The following is a 27,037-nucleotide window of genomic DNA, read 5'->3' on the forward strand; positions in this document are numbered from 1 at the left end:
TGAAGTGAAGCAGAGAGCTCAGCCCGGGTGCATGGGCAGCAGTGGTGAAGGGAGCCACTCTGGTCTGCCCTGTAACTGCTCCTGCATGCCCAGCAGTTAGGGGAGGCTCAGAGACTAGGTGGGGTTTAGAACTGGAGGCTTTGATGAAACTGTGGAAGAAAAATGGAGGATTGCAGAGAGGAGCAAACCGATGGGGCTTGTTGACTGACTCTAAGAGAAAAGGTGCCACAGCGGTTGTGGCTGGAAGCCTGGCAAACAGTGGCACAGTCACACAGCAGCATGTATCTCACAGAGCTTAGTCAATGGGGACTCAGGTTCTGAAGTGCATACGCTATTGCATGATTCATCTATTGCTTGCATGTTCACGTGTACCAGGCACTGTTCTAGATCCTAGAAGACAGCAAGATCTCTGCTGTGTCAGAGTTTATCTTCTCTTGGGGGAAGAGACAGAAAAGAAACAAACAAAGCTAGGACAGGCTAGTTAAGGATAGTGAGAAGTGCTGGGTGTGCAGAGGATGGGAGAGTGGTTGGGGGTCGGAGAGTGATGTTCGCGGGAGCAGCCTCCTGAAGAAGGCACCGCAGAGCTGAGACCTGAAGGAGGACAAGGAGCCAGCAGAAGTCTGGAAGAAGAAAGTTCTAGGTGGGGAGAAAGAACTGTTCAGACAAAAGCATGAGTTCACAGACTGCGTTCAAGGAACAGAAAAGGCAGCTGGGGCCAAGTGGGGCTGGCATTTGGCCTGAGGTTTAAGCTGCTGTTTGAGATGACCACATTTCACATTGCAGTGCTTGGATTCAAGTGTCGGCTCTACTCCTTACTCAGCCTCCTGCTAGAGCACACCCTGGGAGGCAGCAGCTGGGGCTCAAGTAGCTGGGTTCCTGAATCCCAGGTTTGGTCCCTAGCCTGAGCCCATTGCCAGCATTTGGGATCTGAACCAGTAGATAGGAATTCCACATATCTATTATCTGTCTGTCTACCTGCCTGCCTCGCTACGTACCTACTTTCCTACCTATCTCTATATCTCTTTCCCTGACTCTGTCAGATACATAAAATTTTAAGAAAAAATAAAAAGGCAGGTCTGGTAAGTTATATGCTTGAAGAGCAGCATGATATAAGAAGTGGTCAGAGAAATAGGATAGAAACACATCCTCTGGGGCTGGCGCTGTAGCATAGCGGGTAAAGCCACTGCCTGCAATGCCAGCATCTCATGGGGTGCTGGTTCGAGTCCCGGCTGCTCCACTTCCAATCCAGCTCTCTACTATGGCCTGGGAAAACAGTAGAAGATGGCCCAAGTCCTTGGGTCCCTGCACCCACGTGGGAGACCTGGAAGAAGCTCCTGGCTCCTGACTTCAGATCAGTGCAGCTCCGGCCATCACAGCCAACTGGGGAGTGAACCAGTGGATGGAAGACCCCTTTCTCTCCCTCCCTCCCCCTCCCCTTCCCTTCTCCCTTTCCTCTCTCTGTATAACTCTTTCGAATAAATAAATAAATCTTTAAAAAAAAAAAAAAAGAAAAGAAACACATCCTCCAGGCCTTGTGGGAAAAACAAGAGTTTGGGCTTTATTCTGCATATATGCTGGGAACCAATAGGACTACTGGATAGCAAGTGTAGCCTAAGGGGTGACAAGCTCTAACTCACAACTCTAAGAGCTCAACCAGGAGAAGGGCAAGGAGGGCGGCAGGGAGCTCATCTCTGTGGCCCAGACCAGGAGAACAGCAGTGGGAATGTGGAGAGACTCTTCTGCCTTCAGGTATCCCATTACCGCACTGCCCTTGAGATGGCTGCAACTTCAAGGATTTCCCCTTGGAAAAGACAGCCTTTTCCTGAGACAAAATCCTAATAGCTCTTAATATTCTTCTCTGTGCCTCCTATTTAAGATGAGCATCTTGTCAGAATTCTCATTCTTCCTGCGTAAGTTGCTTTTCTTCTGCCACTAATGAGAATAAATCCCACCCTGTGCACCTTATTCCAGAAACACCTGCCAGACTCCCAGATGAAGACATCTTCCTCAAATGGAGCTGCATTTTCCAGTATCCCTTTCTTTCTAAAATCAACTCATTGTCAAATTGCTGCTGCCTTCTTTAGTTGGTCCTTTGATCAGCCTTTAGTAGCCTTGGTTAAAATTCAAAATCTATCAAGAATTTGAACAGATACAAAGGGATGTGCATTTTGAGCTCTCATCTTTGGCCCCTCTCCCAATTCATCTGGCAAGGTGTGTGGGTTAAAGCACAAAAGGGGGGCGTACTTGAAGAGAGAATTTGAACCTCTCTGTATAGCCTGCACAGCTGGCAGGTGTCTGGCAGGAGTCACTCACTAACCCAAGCCATAGTGGGGGACCCAGAGAGGAGCAGGGTCAGGCCTGGGAGAGTTGGATATTGGCAAGTGTGATGTGGATGAACTGGTTACTTTGAGAAAGCTGTCATTGGGGATTCTTTTTGATGTGGGACTCTGGAGTTTTAACCACTAGGCTAACTGCTCATTCCCGGGGGATTCTTTTTATACATGCATAATATGTAGGTTGTCTGTCTCTGCCTAATGCCTCTTAACATTTCCTCTCTAACAATTAGCAGCCTTGAGAATCTGGTTCCATGGAACATGAGTATCTGTCCCACTTGAGCCTTATCACCTCCAAGGTTGTAGGATACTTAAGGGCTAAATGAAACATGTGGAGAGGAGGCTGGTCGGCAGGATGTTACTTGCTGTATATGATGAACAAGCTCACGCAGAAGGGAGGACAGAGTGGGTTGACCACCGCCAGAAGCACTGGTTCCCAGTAGGCAGGGATCAGCATCAGTGCTGTATGATAAGCAGTATTGAGTGTGATTGGCCAGAGGAGGCCCACTGTAGAAATGCAAATATCTTTTCAGTAGTTGTTAAAGATGTGGCAGACCCATCACCTTTCATAACCTCCCAAATGGAGGAAGACTAAGCAGAGAGCCTAGTGATGAGGAGAGAAAGTGTTTATGAAAAACAAAAGAAAGCGTCACAATGAACAGGAAGCCCTCCGGCCCAGATGCAGGCAGGATTTTCTTGCTGAGCACTTTTTCCATGAAGGGATTTCAGCTCCTTCTTCCCATAAGACATTCAGGTAACCTTAGGCTGGGTTTTTGTGAGGTCACTCAGGTATCTCTTCAGTGGGCGTGCAGTGTACTGGCTCCCCCAGGGGCTGCGCCTTTGCTGCTGAGAATCCCTGGAGAGTTCATCCGTCAGCGGTGTGCAGGGCACTGGCCAGGGGGAGGCAGGTGTTTCAGTAATGACCTTCTATAGGCCAAATTTGTGAACTTGCTGTATGTGTTTACAAAAGAAGGAAAGTTTTGTTTTTAAATTCAGTTGGGGAGAAGTATGTAAACCCTGAGGTCCTCATCTCCTTTCCCCACTGTTCCAGATTCTCCGAGTACTTAAGAGCAAACGCAGGACCTACACAGTCGATGCACAGTGATGTTCTGAAGGGGAAGTAGAACAGAACATGGGTCCTTCATGGTCTTTCATGATCAGCCGTATAGACAGAGTTAAACATAGAGAGAGATTCACATATAATGCTGATTGGAATAATGTCTGAAACTAGACTTTCTATTAAAATTGAAGTAACTTGTGTAAGTGTCTTTAATTTTGATATGAATTCTACCTGGAGGAAAGTCAAGGGGCAAATATTTTTTCTTGTGCCTTCTTTCCTCTGAGCATTTATTAGAAGATCTCCTGCTTTCTCTCTCTCTTTCTCTTTAATTCTCTAACAAACATTTTCTCTCTCTGGAGTTCCCAAGTTAAGTTGCATTTCAGTATTCAGGCAAACCAAATTATTATATTTCCAGATTTCCTCTGACTTTTGCTGCCATTCACAATGAGGGAGGAAAAAGTGGGCTCCTTTGATGTGGAGAAGGGGAAAAAAAAGCAATATATCACTTCCCTGAAAGAACATTTCTCAGTCTCTCATGTGAAAAAGGATTAGCACCTCCAACAAAGGTCCTGCAGATCACAGCATCGGGCAGCAGCACCAGGCAGGCTTCCTAAGCAGAGGGGGACTGCGCTGGAGCTGGAGTGTTTGTCCTGGCAAACAGGAGCTCTTTAATAACGGGGAGTCTGAGACAATGGCATACGCTCGCTGACACCCCTGCCCCCACCAGACCATAAAGGACCAGACAGCTAGGTTAAAGGGAGCAAAGTCACCTTTTGTTTTACAATAAAATCCAGCCTCCCAAAAATAGAGTTTTCCATGTAAGGCTTTAGCATATCTATCTTTGGTTGAGAAGAATTATGCATAAAGTTGTTACAAAGTTCCATCTTTGCCCTTCTGTTGTTCAAAATAAGTTGCATTATAAGGTCATTTGCCTTCATTTTTCAATAATAAAAATTATTTACTGACCTGCCAAATTAATTTAGGAACAGTTTGATTGACTGTTTCTTAGAATAAAAGAAAACTTAGTGTAGTTTCCCAGCACGTCAAAGAATCCTTACACAGTAGGCAGGAAGCACTGTGAAAACTAAGAAAATGTGAAGTCACATGTAGCAAAACTGAGAAGAAAGTGTATTTGTTAAATGGGGCTTGGTTACAAACTGGTTTTGCCAGACCTTCGTTGGTTATTTCTTTTTGCTAAATATTATGTTTTCTAAAATAGAGTGAAAGGGCCCTGATTTAGTGTAATAATAATAACACCTTGTACCCTTGTAGCACTTGAGACTGTCTGAAATCCTCTGAAGCTTCAAACAGTCTGGATATCTTTGGCTCCCTACTTTGCTTGATCCTGCTTGAATGGGAGTTTCTAAGTGGGAGGGGATCCGGGGCCGATGGAGCTGACAGCATGAGCCCCAAGATAAGGTGCATGATGCCAAAGCTCCCCTCAGAGTTGGGTCCAAAGAGAAATTTCATCAACTCTTACTTTCATGTTGGAAATCAGGATTATTCCGTCCACATAGACCCCTTATTGTAAGAAGATTTTATGTAATTTACTTTTTCCAAACAAATTTTGGTCTTCAGTAGCTAGCCTGTAACCCCTCTGACCTTTCAGTAAATATCCAACTAAAGCTTTGAAATTAGGGTATTTAGTGTTTTATGGCCCAGAATAAAAATCTCCAATTCTGTTTCCAAATAGTGTAGCCTCAACACATTTTATTAAGCTCTTGACACATTCAGCCGTGTGTATTTTGTAAAGTTCCTATGGTTATTGTTTTACAATAGCTGCTTCCAGAAGCATTGTAAGGGTTTCAATTAATCAGCCCTTTGTGGGCTTCGGACTATGCAGATTTATCACATCAAACCATTCAACAGCTCCTGGGAAAGCCGTGTAAAAACTGTATTGTCTTCTAGCGCCTCCTCTCATTTAGAGTGATGTTTTAATAAGAAAGCTAATCAAGTTTTCTTATGCATTATTTATCTGTTAACATGTAAGGAAGAGCTGAATTAAAATTATGTCAGCCGGGATGTGGCAAGTGATGTGATAGGTCTGGAAATGATTCAACAAGAGAACAAAGCTCGTATGATTCAACAGTTTTTGTCTGCTCTCGCCTGCCCCGTGGGATTATTTAAGGTAGTGGTGTGAAAAAGAAAAGGAGGTTAATTCGATAACTGGAAAGGAGGAAGGGAAGAAAGAGCAACCACCTGTGTTGGCCTTCGTGTTTTGATTTAGAGATTTACATTTGTGAATGTGTAAAGGCTCATGGAGATGAGTTTATTCAAAACAAAACATTTCTTACTTAATAGGAACAAACTTGAAAGCATTCCTGCTGCTGCTTTGGCCCCATTTACCGCCATGTTCATCAGCAGTAAACTCTTTCCCACTAGCAGTCGGCAGCCCCAGGCCCTGTGAAGTTCTGCAGTGATGGCAAATGACCTGAACAACCTGCGAAGGAGTGAGCTTCAGCCGACCTGAGTGTGACATTAAGTTGGGCTCCTTCACTTAGCTTGTTGCTTCCTGCTGGGAGTAATTAGGTTTCTTATATAATAATGATTCCTTGTATTTAGATGCAGTCTTTCTCTAAGGACCTTAAAGTACCTCTCAGACATTAGCTTATCTGTTCTTCTAACACAACTACCCCGTGAGGCCAGTGCTAATTATTCCCATTACAAAGATTGGATGACTAAGGCTCGCCCACAGAGTGGTGCTCCATCCACACCCTAAGGCTAAGTTGACCTTACAGCCACCTGATGCCTTGGTATCCTGCACTCCTGAGGTCTGAGGGCAGGGTGGTGAGAACTCTTCCCAGATGGCGTTTGGCCTGCACTGATGTACCTCATGAATGTTGGGCACTGGTGCTAGAGTGTTCTCGCCTCGACAGCCGCGTTGTGGCACTGTGGCTGAGAGAAGTCACAGTGTCATTCCCTATTCATTCAGTACCTTGTCTGACGGTTCCCTGCCTGCAGAAAGTACAGGTGGGTGGCTAGATTGTCCTGCCTGGTGAGCCGGGCATCGTCCCAGCATTAGGCTGTGGCAAGCCGAATTGTATAAAGGTTCTCCTTGTCATCATTCCCCCCTATGACTCTGCACAGGCTTTGCCTCTGCCTCTCTGGAGTTAGGGCCCCGCATTTCTTTCTGTCCCTACCTCTTACTGCACTTGTCACACAGCATGTACTTAGCAGTGACTACCAAGAAAATAGAAATCCAGCTTGTTTGAATGAAGACATTCCATTACACAGATTCAAGACAATAAAACTAGTAATTTTTTTGAGGGAGAGAGACAGATGTAGCTCTCATGCACTGACCCCCCCCCCCCCAAGTTCTCACAGCTGGGAACTCAATCCAGGTCTTCCACATGAGAGGCAGGAACCCAAGTACTTGAACCATTACCTGCTGCCTCCCAGGGTGCTTATTAGCAGGAAACTGGAATCCACAGTGGAACCAGGGCTCCAAGACACTGCCATATGAGCTGTGGACTATACAACTGCTAGGCCAAATGCTCACCCCAACACTATTTTTGCAAAGTGAAAAATGACTTGGGAATAAGTCAGTTGCTGTTAATAGTTTCAGGTACTTTATAAGAAAATCAAATGAACTGTAAGATTAACTGGACTTTTAGCAGGGTTAATCTCTTCTTCAGTGATTTCTATGTTCTGTGAAGCTGTGGAACTAGCAATAGAAAATTGATGTGGAAGCTTGCAGTCTCTGGGCTGTGACACAGCTCTGTGGCCGGGTGTTCCAGATATGCCTCTGCTGAGCAGATTGGGCTCTCACACTTGTGACTTGTTTGGATCCCTAAACTGTCTCCCTTTACAACTTGGAATTAAGATCGATGGGGATAGAATCACATTTTGTTGACTAGGTAGCCACAGTCCTCTTGCTCCCTGTGATTCACTGTTTCCCTATCATATATTTTTGTGCAAAGTTGCAGAGTGTAGTCTGTGGTCTAATTCCCAGCTGGCCTGGCCCTAGAGGGGCTGTGAAGTGTTCCTGGGCTTGTTAAATTGGTGTGTTTGCATTTTACCGCCAGGAGGCTGTGCTGTAAACAATGAGGTTGAGCCACCAGCATGAGCCAGGGGATGAAATTTTATTTTAAAATCTGAAATGCTGTGTAAGCATTTAGGGTATGAATCGGTAATTGTCTGACAACAGCTTCCATTAGATATGGTTTATTTGTAGTCCGTCCTCTTTTCAGGGATCCAGGGGAGTGTTAACACACTGAAGCGGCCTGCATATCATTTACATTTTTTAACCAGCATTAAAGGAAAGTGACCCTAACTTTTAAGAGCACTAAATATTGGAATGGATTTTATGCCCCTGTCCCTGGAGGAAAACAGTCGGACTTTTCCCTTTGAAAATAAGAAATCTCCCTACTTTGATTTAGAATTTAAATAATTTTGAAAGCAGAGCAATACCATTAAAAAAAAGTCTGGTTCTAAGATTGAGAACTCACTTTTTACCCTAATGAATTCAGTGATTTTAAAAATCATCTGTCTAATTTGAGATTCGAGATCATCAAATTCTGTCTAAATATTTTGTTTTAACTTCTAAGCTCATTACGGTCCCTTTGTGTTAACTTGTATTAAAATCTGTCAGCTATGACTGGTCTCATAAGCACAGTCAGCGGAGCAGAATAAGTTAATTATTTACTTGTGTCACTAGTGCTCTTCATCTAATGAAATGCACAGCTGTGTTAGATCTGCAGTTGGATGTGTAGCTCCCATTGTCCCGCGAGTCAGCAGAGGGTAGAAGCCGCGGTGATGGAGAGCCCTCGGTTCTTTCTGCTGTTCTGGCTTTCTGTGTCGATTTCATGGATCTTTTATCATTCACTTTCACACAAAACAAACAACACAGGGCTGTCTGCTATGGGAACCATCTTGGCATATAAAAGGGTTTTCAGAGCCTAAAGTAATTTTAAGTTAGCTAAGATTTAATTTTTGGCTTACAGGTGCCCTTGGTTCGGAGACGAACCCAGCAGGTCCTGTAATGGAAGGGAGAAAAAAAATCCGAAAGCTGCTAGCATGTATTTTTTAAAGGAACTATCAGAAAGGAGCTGATAAGAGAACAACTTCCCCAAAAGGAAGCTGTGCGTTCTAAATATTAATCAGATTTCTAGTGAGTTATTAGAGATTCAGATTTCAGGGGAACGAGCATTTCTTTCATTTTAGCAGCATGATGAAGTTGAGTTCGCTTGATTAAATGCAGGAACTGAAAACACACAAACTCTGAGTCTCTCCTTCCCCTCCCCCCGTAGAAAGGCCTCCTTCCCACTCGCTCAGTTTTTGTACCTCTTGTCCCTCACTCCCACCTTCTCTTGGGAGCCAAGGGGCAGCTTCCTCCTGAGCAGACGCCGGCATCCCCCTGTGAACTGCTGCTTCAGGGGTGCCCAGAGCTGTCTTGGGTTTTGTTTTTAAGGGGTGTAGCTAAGCCCTCCACCTTCTCATCCAGACAGCCTGGGACTCTGGCCCCTCTTCGGAATTGCCGTTTTTAACATTTTGTTCACTACTAAACAATGTTGTTGTCTGTGCACTTAGATTTACAGTTTGATCTCTTTCAAGGCAGATTTCCCAGTAGCCCTGGGGTTTTGTCAGATAATTCCAGTGTGGGTAAGATGGATTTTTGGAGGACACACGCTCTGCTTGATTTAAATTCTAACACATCATGGCTGGAGTTGAAATCAAGTGAACGGAATGGGTGTCTCTGTTCTTGGTGTAAGAAAGCATAGATTCTTTATAATAAACAATACTATTTCAGCCAAAAAGCCCCCGGCCCTAGAATTCAGCTCTACAAGCCAAGTCACCGTTTTGTTGGCCACCACCAGAAGTCAGAATATTAATAGTCAAAGAGACACAGACTCCTTTGCTTACAGGCTTCACCTCCTGGTGATGATAACAAATCACTAAAATTTTATTTTAAAGTAGTTTGAATAGAATGAAAAAAATCAACAGCAGTGTCTTTTCAATAGGTGCAGATGGTTGGCAACTTTTAAGCTCAAGGAAAGTAATTTTGTCTTTTTCCAGTATAAAAGCATGTTCTTAGTGCAGTGCCACTGTACACTTGTTTTCAACTTCTGGATTGTGTAGAGGTGGTTAACACTCTAAATTCTACCCCTGTTTCTCCTCCCAAGAAAGAGAAATCAGAGGAATTAAGAACTATTTAGCCACAAAAGTCCCTTACAGGTTAGAATAATATTAAGGACATAATAAAGGACAGTTAATTTAGGAGAATACCAGTAGGGTAACACAGAGTTAGTAGGTTTTCTATTTTGTTCTGTTTTCATTCTTAGAATTCCACTTCTGAGTCTAGCCTTTTTCTCCAAGGATGATTTGGCATTTAATTTTCTTGTTCAACTTTACAAGTTCAATCAAAGATCGCTTTTCTAATGTGCTATAAGCTATAGGAATTAAAATTCCTGCTGGCAGTTTAGGCTTAGCCAAGGCAGCCCTGGCAAGAATCAGCCAGGCAACCAGCAGTCTGTAGCCAAGCGGTAGACCTATTAGCACATCAGCCACACACGAGGACTTCTTGTCGCAGCTTTTTAAGTCTGTGTTTTAAACGCACTCCCTTGTTCAGTCTGTGTTTGCTGGTCAGAGAACTTGCGTTCCTGGGACTTGGGTGCAGAACCTAGCAGATCAGAAACTCGCCAGTGAGCAGCAAAATCGCTGCCAGACCGTACGCCTCAGGGCCGCTGACAGGCCCAGGGCTCAGCGAAGCCACTGCCCCTCTGTCTCCACGGCCTGGAAGGGTGGGCAGGCAGCCTGGCGGCATCATTGTGTGTCAGGCCAATGGGGCAGGCCGCAGGCTGCAGCGCCTTTTCCGCAAGGAGACTCATTTCTGTACCGTTTGTCTAGCAGGAGTGTTGGAAATTGCCTTTGTTGCTCGTGATAGAGACCGTGGGGAAGGTTTCCGAGCAGTGGAAACAGAGATAGCAGCAGGGAGATGCCAATTAAGTACTGTAGTCCTCCTTTCTGCCGATTCGCTTTACGTGGCATGAAATCTTCTGTCCCCCAGGTGTTTGCGGCTTGATCGTCCCCCAGGAGGACATGCCGTTTTGTGATTCTGGCATCTGTCCGGACATCATAATGAACCCACACGGCTTCCCATCGAGAATGACGGTCAGTTACCTTTGGGTTTCTCGGGGGTGCCACTTTGAAGGAAGAAAGCAGGCAGGTAGTGGAGTTAGAGTGAGTGCGGGTGATGGGCCCCTGAGGCTGGATTTTAGAAAGAGCCCTTTGATCCCCTGCTGGATAAACAGGTCCCCAGCCCCTGACCACTCCGGGCCACACCTCTCTGCTGAACTTAACCTTGTGGTGAACCTAGGTGCATCCTTCCATACTCAGGGTTCCCCTTTCTGACCAGCGGAATGGCCTTGGACAAGTCACTGAACCTCCCTGTACCTGAGTCTCCTCTTCTGTAAACTGAGGGGATAACAGTACCTATCTCATGGCAGACTTGAGAGGCGTAAAATTTATTCACACGTGTGAGGCTTTTTCAAAGAGTCTGCCACACGGCAAGAAAGCCAGAAATTTGGCTGCTATTGATTTATCACTATTGTAATAGCAGTCGTCTCATGTCCGTTTGAGGATCTGAGCCAGAGAGAAATAGGCAGAGAGAATCCCTGTGCCACGGGGAGGTACTCACTGGAGCTGCTCCCTTCCCACAGGTGGGAAAGCTGATTGAGCTGCTGGCCGGCAAGGCTGGCGTGTTGGACGGCAGGTTCCACTACGGCACTGCATTTGGAGGGAGCAAAGTGAAGGATGTGTGTGAAGACCTCGTTCGCCATGGTTACAACTACTTGGGGAAGGACTATGTCACCTCCGGCATCACAGGGTGAGTAGGCTGTTGGGTCACCCAAAGGGGAAGAATGGGTTCGTTAGGACAGAGGTCAGAGACCTTAAGCACAAGTCATACTACACAGCAGCAGCACAGAATTGGTTTTGGCATTACAGATAGACCCTGCAAGGGTAACTGGTCGGACCTGTTTCTGTTAAAAATATGGAGCACTTTTTATAGTCTCTCAGGGAGCAAGCATTTGATGGCAGTGACTTAAGTTGCCACTTGGGGTGCCCACTTCACATGTCAATGCCTGGTTTAAGTCTTGCTGTTCCTCTTCCTATCCAGCCTCCTGCTAATGGGCATCCTGGGAGGCTGCAGAGGATGGCTCCAATACTTGAGTCCTTCCCAGGCTCCTGGCTTCAGCCTGGCGCTGGCTTTTGCATGCCTTAAGCAAGTGAACCAGCTGATGAAAGCAAATAAAAGTGAAAATAAATAATGAAATCATTTAGCCATACTATGGTACTATGGATTTGTTAGGTATATGATACTTGAGGTGTTCTAGAATCACGGTAGGGGTTTTGACTCAACAGGGTTAAGTAATGCCGGCTGTTCGGCTTCTGATCCAGTTCCCTGCTAATGTGCCTGGACGGCAAAGGATGATGGACTAATCCACATGGGAAACATGGATGGAGTTCCGGGCTCCTGGCTTTGGCCTGGCCCAGCCCTGGCTATTTTGAGGCCATTTCGAGAGTGAACCAGTACATGGAAGATTCATTCATTCTCTCTCTCTCTCTCTCTCTAGTGCTTTATCTTTCAAATAAGTAAATCTTTAAAAAAAAAAAAAAAAAGACAAGATGACATGGTAGGAAAAGACTAACATTCTATTTCAAAATGGTTCAGTAAGGCTGGCGCCGCAGCTCACTAGGCTCATCCTCCACCTGCGGCGCCGGTACCCCAGGTTCTAGTCCCGGTTGGGGTGCCGGATTCTGTCCCGGTTGCTCCTCTTCCAGTCCAGCTCTCTGCTGTGGCCTGGGAAGGCAGTAAAAGATGGCCCAAGTCCTTGGGCCCTGCACCCCTATGGGAGACCAAGAGGAAGCACCTGGCTCCTGACTTCAGATTGGCACAGCACGCCAGCCGTAGCAGCCATTTGGGGAGTGAACCAAGGGAAGGAAGACTTTTCTCTCTGTCTTTCTCTCTCACTGTCTAACTCTGCCTGTCAAATAAAAAAAAAAAAAAAAAAAAAAGGCCGGTTCCAGCACCCTGGGTTCTAGTCCCCGTTGGGGCGCCGGATTCTGTCCCGGTTGCTCCTCTTCCAGTCCGGCTCTCTGCTGTGGCCCGGGAGTGCAGTGGAGGATGGCCCAAATTCTTGGGCCCTGCAACCACATGGGAGACCAGAAGGAAGTACCTGGCTCCCGGCTTCAGACTGGCGTGGCGCGCCGGCCGTAGTGGCCATTTTGGGGGTGAACCAATGGAAGGAAGACCTCTTTCTCTGTCTCTCTCTCTCTCTCTCTCACTAACTCTGCCTGTCAAAAAAAAAAAAAAAAAAAGGTTCCGTATAATAATGGAAGTTCATTTTTTAAAAACAGTATTTATTGCTAAATTGATCATCTTTCTACTTATCCACCCAAAAAATACAAATGTTGACCAGAAAGTGTGAATGCCATAGAATCAATATAGTAGAAACTTCCTAAACATCACTGTTGTGAAAGACTTGGACAGACTGTGTCCTGCCTACTATGGACGCAGGAGTCTGTGCCCCAGTCCACACTGCCTCCCCCAAGGTCCCCAGCCAGAGTTTTTCATGGCAAAGTTGAGAAACACCGTTTAGCCTGCTTGATGAAAATTCCGCAGAGGGCCTGCAGACATACTTACCCACGAGCTTTTGTCCCTTGTTTATTCTTGAACATAGCTGGAAGGGATGTTCTACGTAAGTGGAAGGGAAAAGGCTTTGTTCTGTTGGTGGTGGAAGGGCACTGCATGACAGTTCTCTAAATTCTATGAGCAGCCATGCTATTGAGGACTAGAATCATTTGTTACCGGACATGGAAAAAACCTTGATCTGAGCATTTGATTGTAGAAAACAGAGAGAGAGATTGTACAATTACTGTGCAACAGAGCTGAGATGAAAACAGGGTCCCAAGATGTCCTCTCCATTGTGCCTCCCACCCTCCTCTGCGGCTTCCGAGAATCCGGTTGCACGTGAGCCAGCAGAATGGCTTGGTAACTGCAGAGGCCTCTGAATGAGGCTGACTGTGTTATCACGTGCAGCGAGCAAACAAGGACCAAACCTTTTTCATTGCCGCTCTGCTGTGTGTATTGCTTCATTTGCCCTTCCTACTGGAGCCCCAAATTGGCTTGTTTCAAGACCAGCCAGTGTGGCAGGGAGAGCATTGGCTTTGAATCCATGCTGACCCCTCACCAGCCTGTGTTAGCATCGCAGACCTTCTGTGCTTTTTTCCCTGCATCTTCAGAACAGGGACAGCAATGCTCCCTTCCTGAATGGTTGTGTGGATTAAATGGAGCATGTGGATTCTTCTTTTCCTTTGAGGAAGGAAGTTCTGAGACAGTTCTGGTTCCAGACTAAAGAAAAAAAGATGTCTCTGTCAAAGCACTTATATATTCAGTCACTTTAAAAACTTTCATGACAGTTCTTCCAAAGTTGCATGGAATCCATGTTTACTAGACACTTGGGGTCATGGGTGCGGAGCCCTATGGACCAAGGAGACAAAGTGCAGAGTTTATTTCTTGTGGGGAAGATGAGCAGTCATCAAAGAATTCAGTGTGCACTACAGTCCCTGAAGGTGTTGAGTACACTGGAGGGTGAGGTTGAGATGTGCAGGGTGGGAAGAGAACTCTTCTAGATGAGCTGAGCAGAGAGGGCTCTCTGAAGAGGGGAAATGTTTGACCTGGTGAAAGAATGTTTCCTGGCATATCAAAATTTGGAATGGCAGGCACCAGGAAAAGTCGCATAATGTCATAGGCTGCATTTGAGGAGTAATGAAGAAGCTGGTGTTGTTGGAAGAGAGTGACCAAGCAGGGAATGAGAAGTGAGTCTGGGGTCAGATGGAACCAAATTCTGTTTGACATTATGGCTGTGACACAGAATTTCGCCATTATAGGTTGTAAGTTTAATGGGAAGCCACTGGGGAGTTTATTGTGATTTACATTTTAGGAGGCATGGCCCTGGCTTGTTATGTGAAGAATGGACTGTCGAAGGATACGTTTAGAAGCGGGAAGGTCAATTAGAGGACTGTTTGTGGTAGGGTAGGCGAGAGGGGATGGTGGCCTCACTGGAGTAGAAGCCATGAAGGATGGGTCATCTTACACACATTGCTTCAGGTGTTTATTTCTCTGTGAACCATTTATCTTTCAGTGTAGCTGTGGTGCTTTTATTTCTTTCAGATCTAGCCTTTTTATTCACTCAGTCAGTCGTATGTAAGTAGCAACCAGCCTAGGACGAGTCTTAGAAAAAGCCATTACTTGTTAACTAACCCAAACATGCGGACCTGTCTTCCAGAGAGCCGTTAGAAGCCTACATCTACTTTGGCCCCGTGTACTATCAGAAACTGAAGCACATGGTGTTGGATAAGATGCACGCCCGCGCCCGGGGCCCACGTGCCGTCCTCACCAGGTAAGAGGAAAACATTGCAAGAATCTATAGTACCGTCAAGTCCACCTTGCAGTTTTCAGTTAGAGCAGTAAGCAGACTCAGTGAAGTTTCTGTTTTCCTGGATGTTAAAATTTGGAATGTTAAGCACTGGGGAGGGGGAAACGTATGTATTATTAACTGAAAAAAGAAGTTACCAATTAAAAATCACTTTGCAGGCACAAGAACAAACCCACTGTGTAGGTCTTGCCAGTGGCCTCCTAAATACAGCCATTTGGAGTGTAACGCTCTGCAAATGCAATCCTATTCCGAGGGGCTCCAAGGAGGGAACTTTAAAATGTTTATGGAAATGCAGCTAAAACTAAGTTTATTTTGACGTGAAAAGTTCTGAAATCCATGCATAGTTTTTTCATAATACACACTTCCATGAATTCTTCCAAGTACCCTGTATCAGTTTACCTGCATGTACCCATGCACATATGGAAAATGCCCAAACCACATTTGTACTTCTAAGACTGTAATAGAAACAGAAGGCTCCAGTACTTGCATGCTTATTTGTTTTTGTTTATTTTATTTTTAATTTTCAACTAGCATTTAATACTTGTGCCTTTTTTGGGGGTATAGTGCATTATTTCAACACATACAAATCATAAATGGATCAATGGATCAAATCAGGCAGTTAGCACTTCCATTTCCTGTTCTTTATGTTTGGAGCCTGTCAGCTCCTCTCTCCTGCCCCACTGTGCTGTGAAACACCAGGACCGGCTACTGCCATCTGTGTGTATTCTGGTATGCATTGTCCAGCCTCCCCCTGTCCCTTTCCCACCAATCTTCCCTGTCCCTCGTGATCACTTGAACAGCCACACATGACCGAGAATGCTACTTGCTTATCTGAGTCAGCTCCAGGAGGAGAGGGCCTGTGAGTGCCCACTTCCCCAGCATGCCCTCAGTTCCAAGCATAGAGTCTGTGTTGATGAGTGGGTAACTTTATTGGGGAAGGAAATCACAAGTTCTTTGTATCAGTATTTTGTGTCTTTAGGTTCCATGTTGCAGGCTCAGCCAACTATGGATCAGAAATATTTGGGAGAAAAATTGTGCCTGTACTGGACAATGTATGGAATTTGTTTCTTATCAGTATTCCCCAAACAAGACAACTATTTACATGGCACTTACATTGTTTTAGCTATTATAAGTAATCTAGAGATCATTCAAAGTACAGATAAGTTGCATAACAACATTTCAGTCAGAAGACTACATCTATGATGAGGGTCCCCTAAAATTATAATGGAGCTGAGAACTTTCTGTCACCCAGGGACACTGTAGCACAAGCAACTGTAGTACAAATACAACTGTGCTAACAGTTGTACAAAAAGTCTAGCAGATACAGTTATGTAAGGTCCATAATACTTGATAATTAGTGACTACGTTACCGGTGTATATGTTTTCTCTACTTCTTCATCTTTATTTTATTTCTACTTACAAAAAGTCTGTTGTAAAACAGAACGCCAGTACACCGTCTGTAGCCTCGTACATCTCGTGGTTACCACATCTCTTGATTGCATCCTTTTCTCTCATGCTTGATTTAATCACACCTGTGTTTTGTTCATCATGGCCACAGGAGCAGTGGGCTGTGCCATATAGCATATGCCATGTATGCCATATGCCATATATATAGCCTAGGTGTGCAGTAGACTTCCCCCTGGGTTTGTGTAAGTACACTCTGTGGTGTTCACACAACAGGAGAATCACCTAACTCTGCATTTCTCAGAACATACCCCTGTTGTCAAGTGATGCATGACTGTACACTGGTGGGTGTGGATAGGGGACTTGAGTAGGCTTAGATGTTGTTGTCCTCAGGTAAGCCTGGAACCAGTGCCCCTAGATAGTGAGGGACAGCTGTGCTGTTTCTTGTGCTCTTAGTAATGTTTTTTGGAGTTGGAGAAGCATAGTTCAGGGCGGTAGATCTCAATAGGGCTGATTTTGCCACAATCCCCCCCCCCCCCCGACACACACACTCAACACACCACCCGGAACATTTGACAACATCTGGAGACATTTTTAGTTGTCACAACTTGGGGGTGGGAAGGGAGCTACTTTCACCAGGGGGTAGAGGCTGGCCATGCTACTTGGCATCCTAAAGCACACAGGACCACCCAGCCAATGAAGAGAGTTACCTGGCTCGGTGTGGCCCTGCTACTGAGACAGGTAGGCTTGGGCATGGCCTCCTCTCCACCTCTAAGCACCATCACAAGCCTCTCTCTGTTTTAGTTTTTCTCAAATATAAAGCAGAGATGACAGTACCTGCTTCCCAGGGTGCTGTGACTGTCAGGTCCTTAAATACAGAACGTACACCCTACCAGTCCATAAGAGGTGCTCAGTGAGTAGCCAGTTCCCTCCCTGCTGTCACTGTGTACTGCCGGGCTGGTAACGTACGGGGGTAGGGGAAGAAGAGTAAAGCAGTAAGGTGTGGGTTCTATGGTCTTATCAACCAAGGGCGAGGTGTGGATGACTCAGTCCCTTCCCCGTGTACAGCCAAGTGGATGTGCATCTGTTGTACTGATGGAAGAGAGGTTGCGGTCAGGAGAGCAACCCCCTTACTTACTTACTTTCTTTCTTTCTTTCTCTCTCTCTCTCTTTCTCTCTTTCTCTTTCTTTCTTTCTTTCTTTCTCTCTTTCTCTCTTTCTCTCTGTCTCTCTGTCTCTCTTTCTCTCTGACAGAGTGGACAGTGAGAGAGAGAGACAGAGAGAAAGGTCTTCCTTTTCCATTGGTCCACCCTCCAATGGCCGCTATGGCCGGCGCACCGCGCTGATCCAAAGCCAGGAGCCAGATGCTTCTCGTGGTCTCCCATGCGGGTGCAGGGCCCAAGCACTTGGGCCATCCTCCACTGCACTCACGGGCCACAGCAGAGAGCTAGACAGGAAGAGGGGCAACCGGGACAGAATCCGGTGCCCCGACTAGGACTAGAACCCGGTGTGCCGGCGCCGCAGGCAGAGGATTAGCCTAGTGAGCCATGGCGCCGGCCTCCCCTCACCTTCTTGAGTAGCCGTCCCCTCCTGCACTGCCATTTCAGTGGCAGCCCCAACGCTCTTTCAGAGTAACACAAATGTCAGAGCTGTTACTTCCTATACACTGCTTTGTTGTGTAGAAGAAGTTAATTTTTTTAAGATTTTATTTATTTGACAGGTAGAGTTACAGACAGTGAGAGAGAGAGACAGAGACAAAGGTCTTCCATCCATTGGTTCACTCCCCAAATGGCCGCAATGGCCAGAGCTATGCTGATCTGAAGCTAGGAGCCAGGTGCTTCTTCCTTGTCCCCCATGTGGGTGCAGGGGCCCAAGGACTTGGGCCATCTTTTTACTGCTTTCCCAGGCCATAGCAGAGAGCTGGACTGGAAGAGGAGCAACCGGGACTAGAACCGACGCTCATATGGGATGCCGGCACCGCAGGCGGAGGATTAACCTAGTGCGCCACGGCAGTGGTTCCACAAGTTATGTTTTTTGAATTGCTTTTGTGTCTTCCATTTGAAGACTGGTTGAAGTACATTTATTTGTAGTCAGTTAACTTAGTTGGTTAAAATCCAAGGCCCTGCCCACATGTAGTCAGTCTGTCTGCCCTCTCCTTATCCGGTGACCTCAAGGGGAGGGAGCACCTACCCGTGACTGTTTCTACCCACAGATAAAGTTGTATGAATGCTGTGCTTGGTTGTGCAGTTTCTACTATAATGTGTTCATTTAAACCTGACTTTTTCGTGTGTAGAGTTTCTTTCAACAAGTAATCTATGGCTTTTTTTGATTCTCCATTGTAACCTTCAATCCCATGCCAAAAACAGCATTAAAATTTCTACATACATTGGCATACACTGTGTTCACCTTCTTAATTCTTTAGGAAGCTAGTGACAATGACAAAGATTAAAAGATGCTGTGGAATAAAGCAAACCTGGAGTTTATGGTCCACGCTGCTCCAAGAGCTCCTCCAAGAAGTGTCACTCTGGGGCCAACATAGTGGCCCTGAGGGTTAAGCCACTGCCTGCAATACTAGCATCCCATATGGGCATCAGTTTTAGTCCTGGCTGCTCTACTTCCAATCCGGCTCCCTGCTGATGTGCTGGGCAAGCAGTGGAGTTCAGCCTAGGTGTTTGGGTCTTTGCCACCCACATGGGAAACACGGAAGAGGCTCCTGGCTTTGGCCTGGCCTAGCCCCAGCCATTGTGGCCAATTGGGGATTAAACCAGCTGATGGAAGACCTCTCTCTCTCTCTCTCTCTCTCTCTCTCTCCCCCCCCCCCTCGCGCACGCTCTCTCTCTCTCTGTAACTTCCTTTCAAATAAATAAAAATAAGTCTTTTAAAGAAATCACTCCGAAGTAAGCCAACCACAGAGTTCACTTCTCCCTTGGTTTTCCTTTTCTCAAACAGTTTGTGTGGTTAATATTGAGGTGAGGTTGCCTGAATTATTCAGAATTCCCTAATTTTACCTCCATCGCTGGTTCTTGGGTATTTAACCTTTTAAGGTTTTCCCATCATATATTTAAAACACAGGGAGTCCATTCAGGGGACAGACCTGTCTACTAGGGGACTCTTGTTTCAGCCACTGTCTGTTCTGCTGAGTTTTTCTGCTTTAAATAACAGAATACCAAGACAGCTCTGAGAACGCTCAGACATCGTTCCCTGATTGGAGGACTTTACTATTGGGATATTGCTAGCACTAATGTTTTATGTGGTAATATACTAACACATTATTGCATCATATGATATAATTATGGTATTTATTAATAACCGCCAGTAGTATGTCTTTTCTCATTGGAGGCTCTTTGGGATGGGTAATTTTTTGCACTTTCACAATGAGGCTAAGCAGCAGTGTTCAAGGTTACTGTCTAGTAAGTGAGTTGGATCCAGGTGAGCCCAGCTCCAAAGCCTTGTGCTCCTAGTCAGCGTGTGGCACTCTTTGTTTCTTTACTATAATAACACATTTGTCTAATAATTTGTTTCAAAGGCAGCCTACAGAAGGTCGATCTCGTGATGGTGGCTTGCGTCTTGGAGAAATGGAACGTGACTGTTTAATCGGTTATGGAGCCAGCATGCTTTTGCTAGAGAGACTAATGATTTCAAGTGATGCCTTTGAGGTTGACGTCTGTGGCCAGTGTGGACTTCTGGGGTATTCTGGCTGGTAAGTAGATCCCATGTGTCTCTCCTACCACACCCCTTGCCTCTAAAATCACAGCTCAAGAATTGAACCTGGATAATCCATATTGTCCCATCTCTGCCTCTGATCACCAACATGCCCTTCCCCCTATGTGCCTGTAATTGAGGAAGCTGTAGGTTTTGTTTATCTGCATAACAATCTGCTTTTATATTTACTAGAATTTAAACTTCCAAGGAGTAGATACTTTTATCTTTTTTTTTTTTTTAATGTTATCTCAAGTGCCTTTCATAACACTCTTTACCCAAAAAATTCCTAGCAGATGCATTGTGTAAAATGTCCTCATTTGTAACCTCTGACACAGAGAACCAGGTAGGTTGCCACAGGCCTTAAATAAATTGATGATAGAGCCAAAGGACCAGGGTCTGGTGCCCTGACCCCTTGTCTGTTTTCTCTGCTGTGGCCAGCTACTTCACCCTTGCTCTGTACATTCCACGAGAGAAGCCATGTTACTTCACCCTTGCTCTGTACATTCCACGAGAGAAGCCATGTCTGTCTTAGTCATTCATTCAGCAAATATTTAATGAGTATCTCACTATCAAGTGTCACGTGGCTGTTCCAGGCCTCAGAAATGCTGGTACAGTAGTGACCAGGACAGGTAAATGGCTGCTCACGGGGAACTTGTCTTCTAGTTCATTCTGAGTGGTTACATTCTGTCTTGTTGACCCCTGCGTCTCCAGCCTGGGACCTGGTCCATGGTTCACAAAAAATAATTACAAAATAATATCTTGCATTTGTCAGATTGCCCATAAGTAATTGAAAGCCTCCTTTGGACAGAGCCCAACCTCTTGCTGTCCTTAGCTGCCAGCGTCTTGGTTAAATAAAGCAAATCAAGAGTTCAGAACAAGGGGGCTTCTTTGAACCCAGTGTATACCTTGCTTGTTCAGTGACAAAACCTTTGAGCCAATTATTGTATGCTTTGGGTGTAGAAGAATTGATGAGTCTGTCTGTGCAGAAATCTTTTCATTTATGAGCTAGCGGGCGTGGTGGCCTCTGCAGCTCCTCCTTTTCATCTGGTTGTGAGATGGGCGACATTATTCTGGAGGTGAGCTTGGCCCTTTCTTTAGCAGTGAGGCAGCGGTTTGTTTCCATCCTGAGATGTCTATGTGTCTTTTGAAATGCATATTGAGCTTGCTTTTCATAGTCTGGGGTGGAGAGAAGAAATAATGTAATAGGGAGACACCTGGAACCTCGTTCCACTAGGCCAAGTCTTCAAATTTGGCACAAGGGTTTTTAAGTAATTTACCTTGAAAGGATGGGACGGAAGAGCCATCTCATTCAAAAAAGAGTTCCCTTTTGTTGTCCTCCTCCCTCCTATCCTCCAAAGGAGAAAAGCAACAGTAAACCAGATTTGCGTCTGCACTGTGCCGGCTTCCGGATGCTCAGGGAATGAGGCGTGTAGGCAGGCCCCCGGACGCAGGGGTCCATCACAGTACCGTTCTGTTCTAGGCCTGTCCTCGGCTGCTGAGTCCCTTGGCATTTCCGGGTTGCCTGATGGCAGTACCCAGCTTTGAAGGTTAATGTGCTCAGAGTATTCTGTATTTGAAATCCTTTGAACGAGGACTGTATCAGGTTATACCTTTTGAGGGTCTTTGCTGTGGTTAAACTAGACCTTAATCTACCTGCCACATGTCTGATTCTGAGTGGCCTGCTCACTCCCTGCTGCCTCGCCATTCTGGTGGTCCGGCAGCCTCCCTGAGCCTGGCGATGCTGTCGTCCCGCTGGCTGTGTGGGAGGGAGGGAGTGCGGGCGTCTGCAGGAAGTCGCTCTGTAATGAGCAGCACAGTGGAGGCTGGGTAATTAGAGCGGTTCAGAACCTTGAAACTGGCCTTTTGTCAGTGATTTGCACATTAGTACGGCATTGCTATGGGGATGTTTACAGCAAGACCTGCTCCACAGAAGACGCCAAGGGCGGAAGTCAGGACAGAGGTTCAGAAGGAGCACGGCAGATGAGCAGGTCCCTGTGAGATAATTAGCCCCTAGCAGGTATTTCAGCAGGCAGACTCTTCCTGTATGAAGCCGTGGCCTCGTCCTGCTGCTGCCGCCTTTGTCCTTAAAAAAAAAAAAATCAGTCTATTTCATTGTTCATGTCAAGTTTCTAGCTTTGGAAGTTGTTCAGAGACAGGGTGAGGTAGTTATATTGCACACACACTCATTGGAACATTTTCCATGATAGAAAAAATTTTTAATGCTAGAGAAGATTAATGGACTATCTGGATTATGAATCAGTACATTTGGAAATTTTAGAGAGGTTAGCTTGAAGTCAGGGACATATCCGAGACAGGAGAATCAGCAGGAAGTTACCCTGTGGAATCCATGTCCCCGATTTCGTTAGAGCACGAATGTGATCCTGCAGAGACTAGATCAGCCCTGGCACATTACAGTTTCGTTTTACCAGTTGCTAAAACCATCCCAAAATATTCAGTAGTTCCAGAAATACAAAGAAAAGGTGACAGTCGTCTTAATCCCCAGAGATGACCCCTGTTAGCATCTTAGTGACTTCAGACATCTCAGATTGCCAGTAGTTCTTTGATTTTTTTATTTGACTGGGATCCTTTCAAGATTCTGATAACAGCAGAAAAATACAAATATACACTTGAGAAAAGATCTCTAGCACTTCACATGCTGTTTTAAGGGCCCTGTACACTCACTGAAACCCATCTGCAGCCTCCTGTTACTGCGCTGTTTAGCAGACTGCCCTCTTCACTCTGCAGTGTGTCCTGCACACCTTACATCTGCATAAATATGATCTATGTTGTCTCGGTATGGCTGCACAGTGTCCTTCTGTGTAATGTCCTGTACTCACAGGACCACTGGCCCGGGGGCCACGTGACTTGTCTGCTTTATGCTGTCGCACACGGCATAGCGTGATTGAGATTGGTCTTGTACGCGTGTCTGGCACTTTGTGCTCACTTGACCCAAGAACACGTGCATTTACACACATTTCCTGCAAGTAGGCATTACTGCCCACGTCTTCTCATCAGCATGGCATCTCTGAGCCTCTGTTGCAGGTCTTCTTGCACCTGTGTCCTCTCCTCCTCCCGTTACCTGGAGGACCTGGCTTTCTCCCTATTAAATACCAGCATTTGTGCTGGATACCTGGGGTACCTGGTGTCTTAGCTGCCCCAGACCCCTGGGTAGTAGTTTAACATCCTGTTGTGGCCTAAAACTTGAAATAAAATTCCGCTTTCTCCTGGGACCCCTTGTTCAGTTTAGTTATTAAGATCTAAGTTCAGGGACCAGCACTGTGGCATAGAAAGTTAAGCTACTGCCCTTGGTGACAGCATCCTATATGGGTGCCAGTTCAAGTCCCAGCTGCTCCACTTCTGATCCAGCTCCCTGCTAATGTGCCTGAGAAAGCAGTGGAAGTTGGCTCAAGTCCTTGGACCCCTGCCACCCATGTGGGAGACCCAGAAGAATCTCCTGGTTCCTGACTTCAGCCTGGCCCACCCCTGGCTGTTGAGGCCATTTGGGGAGTGAACTAGCAGGTGGAAGATTCTCTCTCGCTCTCTCTCGCTCTCCCTCTCTTTCAGATAAATAAATTAAAAAAAAAAAAAAAAAGACCTAAGTTCAGTTCATCTGCTCTTCTGAAAGAAAGAAAAAAGAAAAAAATCCTAGTTGGAATGGCGAGCATATTGGTTAGGAACAGGGCTGTTGTAAGGATTAAGTGGGAATATATGCACATATCTGTGCACATACATATTCTTATTGCACAAAGCCTTGCATGCTGTCAGTGCAGTAGCTGACAGAAATAACCCAGCCTGAAGAACGCTGGGGAAGTTAGCATTTGATTAGATACACGCTCACATTCAGACTTTGACTATCTCAGGATAGTCATGGTTTCACATCTTACCTAGAATAGTATGCCAGTGTAGTGGCTGCTTATCAAATACATGGAGATTGAAGCAATTTAAAACTCTATTAACCAACAAAAAATATAATCTGAAGAATTTGAGTAAATTTCCAGTGCTTGGGCATGTAGGCAAGTGTTTTGCATTTTAAGGAGAAAGGTCTAGAAGTATGGTAGTAACTGATTCAAGTTGTATGCTTCTAAAACTGGAGGGAGTGGGATTTGTTTTTATTTTTTCTTTTGCTTCCATGGATGTTTCTATTTTCCCGAGCATTTATGTACGTACTTGATAGTGTGGACATTTAGAAATAGAAAAATAACTGATTTGATGGAATGCTAGTAGAATTGTATAGAGAAAACTCTCATTTCCTCCATGGAGGCCTTCGCTTTGGCACTGCTGTCCCTCTAACACGTGCTGACTTGGGTTTCAGGTGTCATTACTGCAAGTCATCGTGTCATGTGTCTTCCCTCCGCATCCCGTACGCCTGTAAGCTGCTCTTCCAGGAGCTGCAGTCCATGAACATTATCCCCAGGTTAAAACTGTCCAAGTACAATGACTAAGGATGGAAAAGATGACTAACTAAGGAGAACAATAGACACATCCAACGCAGTGGAAAGCAGAAGGAATGGAGGTCTACTTTTGCTCCTGTGAGTCAATCCTTTGAATGTTGGCTCATAAAAACAAACAAGAACTGTTGGCAGGAGTTTTTTATATACCAGAAAATGGACTGGACGACCTTGACCAGTGAGCGGACCCCAAGCCATGGGAGCGTTGCTGACACACGGCCTGCGGTGCAGTTTGACTAACAAGGAGACATGACCCAAGGGGTAAATGAGCTGCTGTTTGTGTCTGGTACCTTGCAGCAGCCTTGTTAGGAAGACCTCACCCATTAAGAAGGATGCTTGCGTTTAAGTTTCCCTTGGCATCTTTTGGCTGACGAAACTGAAGCTTCTCATGACTCTGGAGGGTATGAAGAATCCCTGTGACTCCATCAGCTTGGCTTCTGTCGAGGTGGCCGATCCTGAGCAGAATATGAAGAAAGAGGACCGTGGGAAGCCATGGCAGCGGCCAGAAAAGTGCCGGCTTTCCTGCCTGGTGCTGTGAGACCATAAGTGTTCCCTGCAGTTGAATCTCGCCCTCACACACCCAAACCTTGTCCTTTTAATCCTGGTGGGATATAATAAATATATTGCTACCTTGTTAAGCCAAAATGTCGTCTTTTCTGATGGTCTCTATCACTGTTTTGAACCTGCACGATGGTACCGTGCAATCCTATGTGGTAAAGAGCTGAATAAAACTCCTTGGATTCTCTGTCACTTTCTGTTCACAGTAAGTCAGAAAAGCTCCAAGTAATAGACAGCAGCTGCATGCCCATCGTGTCACATCTAAGATACTCCATGGAATTTTGGTAGTTATTACACACCAACAAGAATCAAGGTTGGGAAGCTGGCTGTAATCAAGTGAATCGTACACAGGACATTTTCACAGCTTTTTTTTTTTTTTTTTTTTTTTTTTTTTTTTTTTGACAGGCAGAGTGGACAGTGAGAGAGAGAGACAGAGAGAAAGGTCTTCCTTTGCCGTTGGTTCACCCTCCAATGGCCTCCGCGGCCGGCGCGCTGCGGCCGGCGCACCGCGCTGATCCGATGGCAGGAGCCAGGAGCCAGGTGCTTTTCCTGGTCTCCCATGGGGTGCAGGGCCCAAGCACCCGGGCCATCCTCCACTGCACTCCCTGGCCACAGCAGAGGGCTGGCCTGGAAGAGGGGCAACCGGGACAGAATCCGGCGCCCCGACCGGGACTAGAACCCGGTGTGCCGGCGCCGCTAGGCGGAGGATTAGCCTAGTGAGCCGCGGCGCCGGCCCATTTTCACAGCTTTTAATGACCCCAAGCTAGTGTGTACTGGGACTCTACAGAAGAAAAACATTCTGGGGAGCTAGACAAGTCATTGACTCAAGAAGTCAACCTCATTTTCCTTCCTTCGCAGTAAAAATCTGTAGCAGCAATCACGGAGACTTTGCAGTAAAAGCAAAAGGAAGTTGTTGAGTTGAGCAGGCCTTGCTCAGTCTTCAAAGGCAAGGCCGCGCCACAGCTCACTAGGCTAATCCTCCGCCTGCGTCGCTGGCACCCCGGGTTCTAGTCCCAGTTGGGGCGCCGGATTCTGTCCCGCTTGCTCCTCTTCCAGTCCAGCTCTCTGCTGTGGCCCGGGAAGGCAGTGGAGGATGGTCCAAGTGCTTGGGCCCTGCACCTGCATGGGAGACCAGGAGGAAGCACCTGGCTCCTGGCTTTGGATCAGTGCAGCACAGCAGCCATTTTGGGGGTGAACCAATGGAAAGAAGACCTTTCTCTCTGTCTCTCTCACTATCTAACTCTGCCTGTCAAAAAAAAAAAAAAAGAAAAAAAGAAACAAGGACAAATAATGTATGCTTTTAGGGTGACATTTTATAAAAAAGACTAAAACACAGGTTTAGAGCCTGTACTCTTAGCCACTTAGTCACCTGATAGGTTTCTTTAAAACTTATTATTAAATATTATTTAAAATAATATTTTAATGTATTATTTAAAATAATACATTCAGAAAGGAGAAAAATCTTGAGTTTCTCTCTATATATACATTTTTTTTTTTTTTTGACAGGCAGAGTGGACAGTGAGAGAGAGACAGAGAGAAAGGTCTTCCTTTTGCCATTGGTTCACCCTCCAATGGCCGCCGCGGCCGGCGCGCTGCGACTGGCGCATCGCGCTGATCCGATGGCAGGAGCCAGGTGCTTCTCCTGGTCTCCCATGGGGTGCAGGGCCCAAGGACTTGGGCCATCCTTCACTGCACTCCCAGGCCATAGCAGAGAGCTGGCCTGGAAGAGGGGCAACCAGGACAGAATCTGGCGCCCCGACTGGGACTAGAACCCGGTGTGCTGGCGCCACAAGGCGGAGGATTAGCCTATTGAGCCACGGCGCCAGCATATATATACATGTTAATGAATTTCCATAAAATGGACACACTCACATAATGAACACATAGTTACAAAACAAACAGAAGCCGCCACCAGCATGCTATCAAAACTCCTCTTGCACCCTCACAGTCATTAGCCACCCACTCTACACAGGCAACTATTAGCACCACTTTTTTTTTTTTTTTTTTTTTTTTTGAGAGGCAGAATAACAGACACAGAGAAGTCTTCCATCTGCTGGTTCACTCCCCAAATGGCCGCATCAGCCAGAGTTGGGC

General features: G+C 45.9%; 1 protein-coding gene across 4 annotated transcripts in view; it reads left to right on the forward strand.

Annotated features, from left to right (window-relative positions):
* The window catches only part of POLR3B (RNA polymerase III subunit B), a 125,023-nt gene extending 99,993 nt beyond the window's left edge, over positions 1-25,030 (forward strand). For all 4 annotated transcript variants that reach the window (XM_089307582.1, XM_002711427.6, XM_008257116.5 and 1 more), the window contains 5 exons: positions 10,400-10,503; positions 11,052-11,218; positions 14,682-14,795; positions 19,762-19,935; positions 24,250-25,030. In XM_089307582.1, the coding sequence (XP_089163708.1) occupies positions 10,400-10,503; positions 11,052-11,218; positions 14,682-14,795; positions 19,762-19,935; positions 24,250-24,379 (689 nt within the window). In that variant the 3' untranslated portion in view covers positions 24,380-25,030. The remainder of the gene's footprint in view (positions 1-10,399; positions 10,504-11,051; positions 11,219-14,681; positions 14,796-19,761; positions 19,936-24,249) is intronic.
* The last annotated feature ends 2,007 nt before the right edge of the window (positions 25,031-27,037 follow it).

The sequence above is a fragment of the Oryctolagus cuniculus genome, chromosome 11 (assembly GCF_051225735.1).
Source record: "Oryctolagus cuniculus isolate XC-2025 breed Fujian yellow rabbit chromosome 11, ASM5122573v1, whole genome shotgun sequence".
NCBI lineage: Eukaryota > Metazoa > Chordata > Mammalia > Lagomorpha > Leporidae > Oryctolagus > Oryctolagus cuniculus.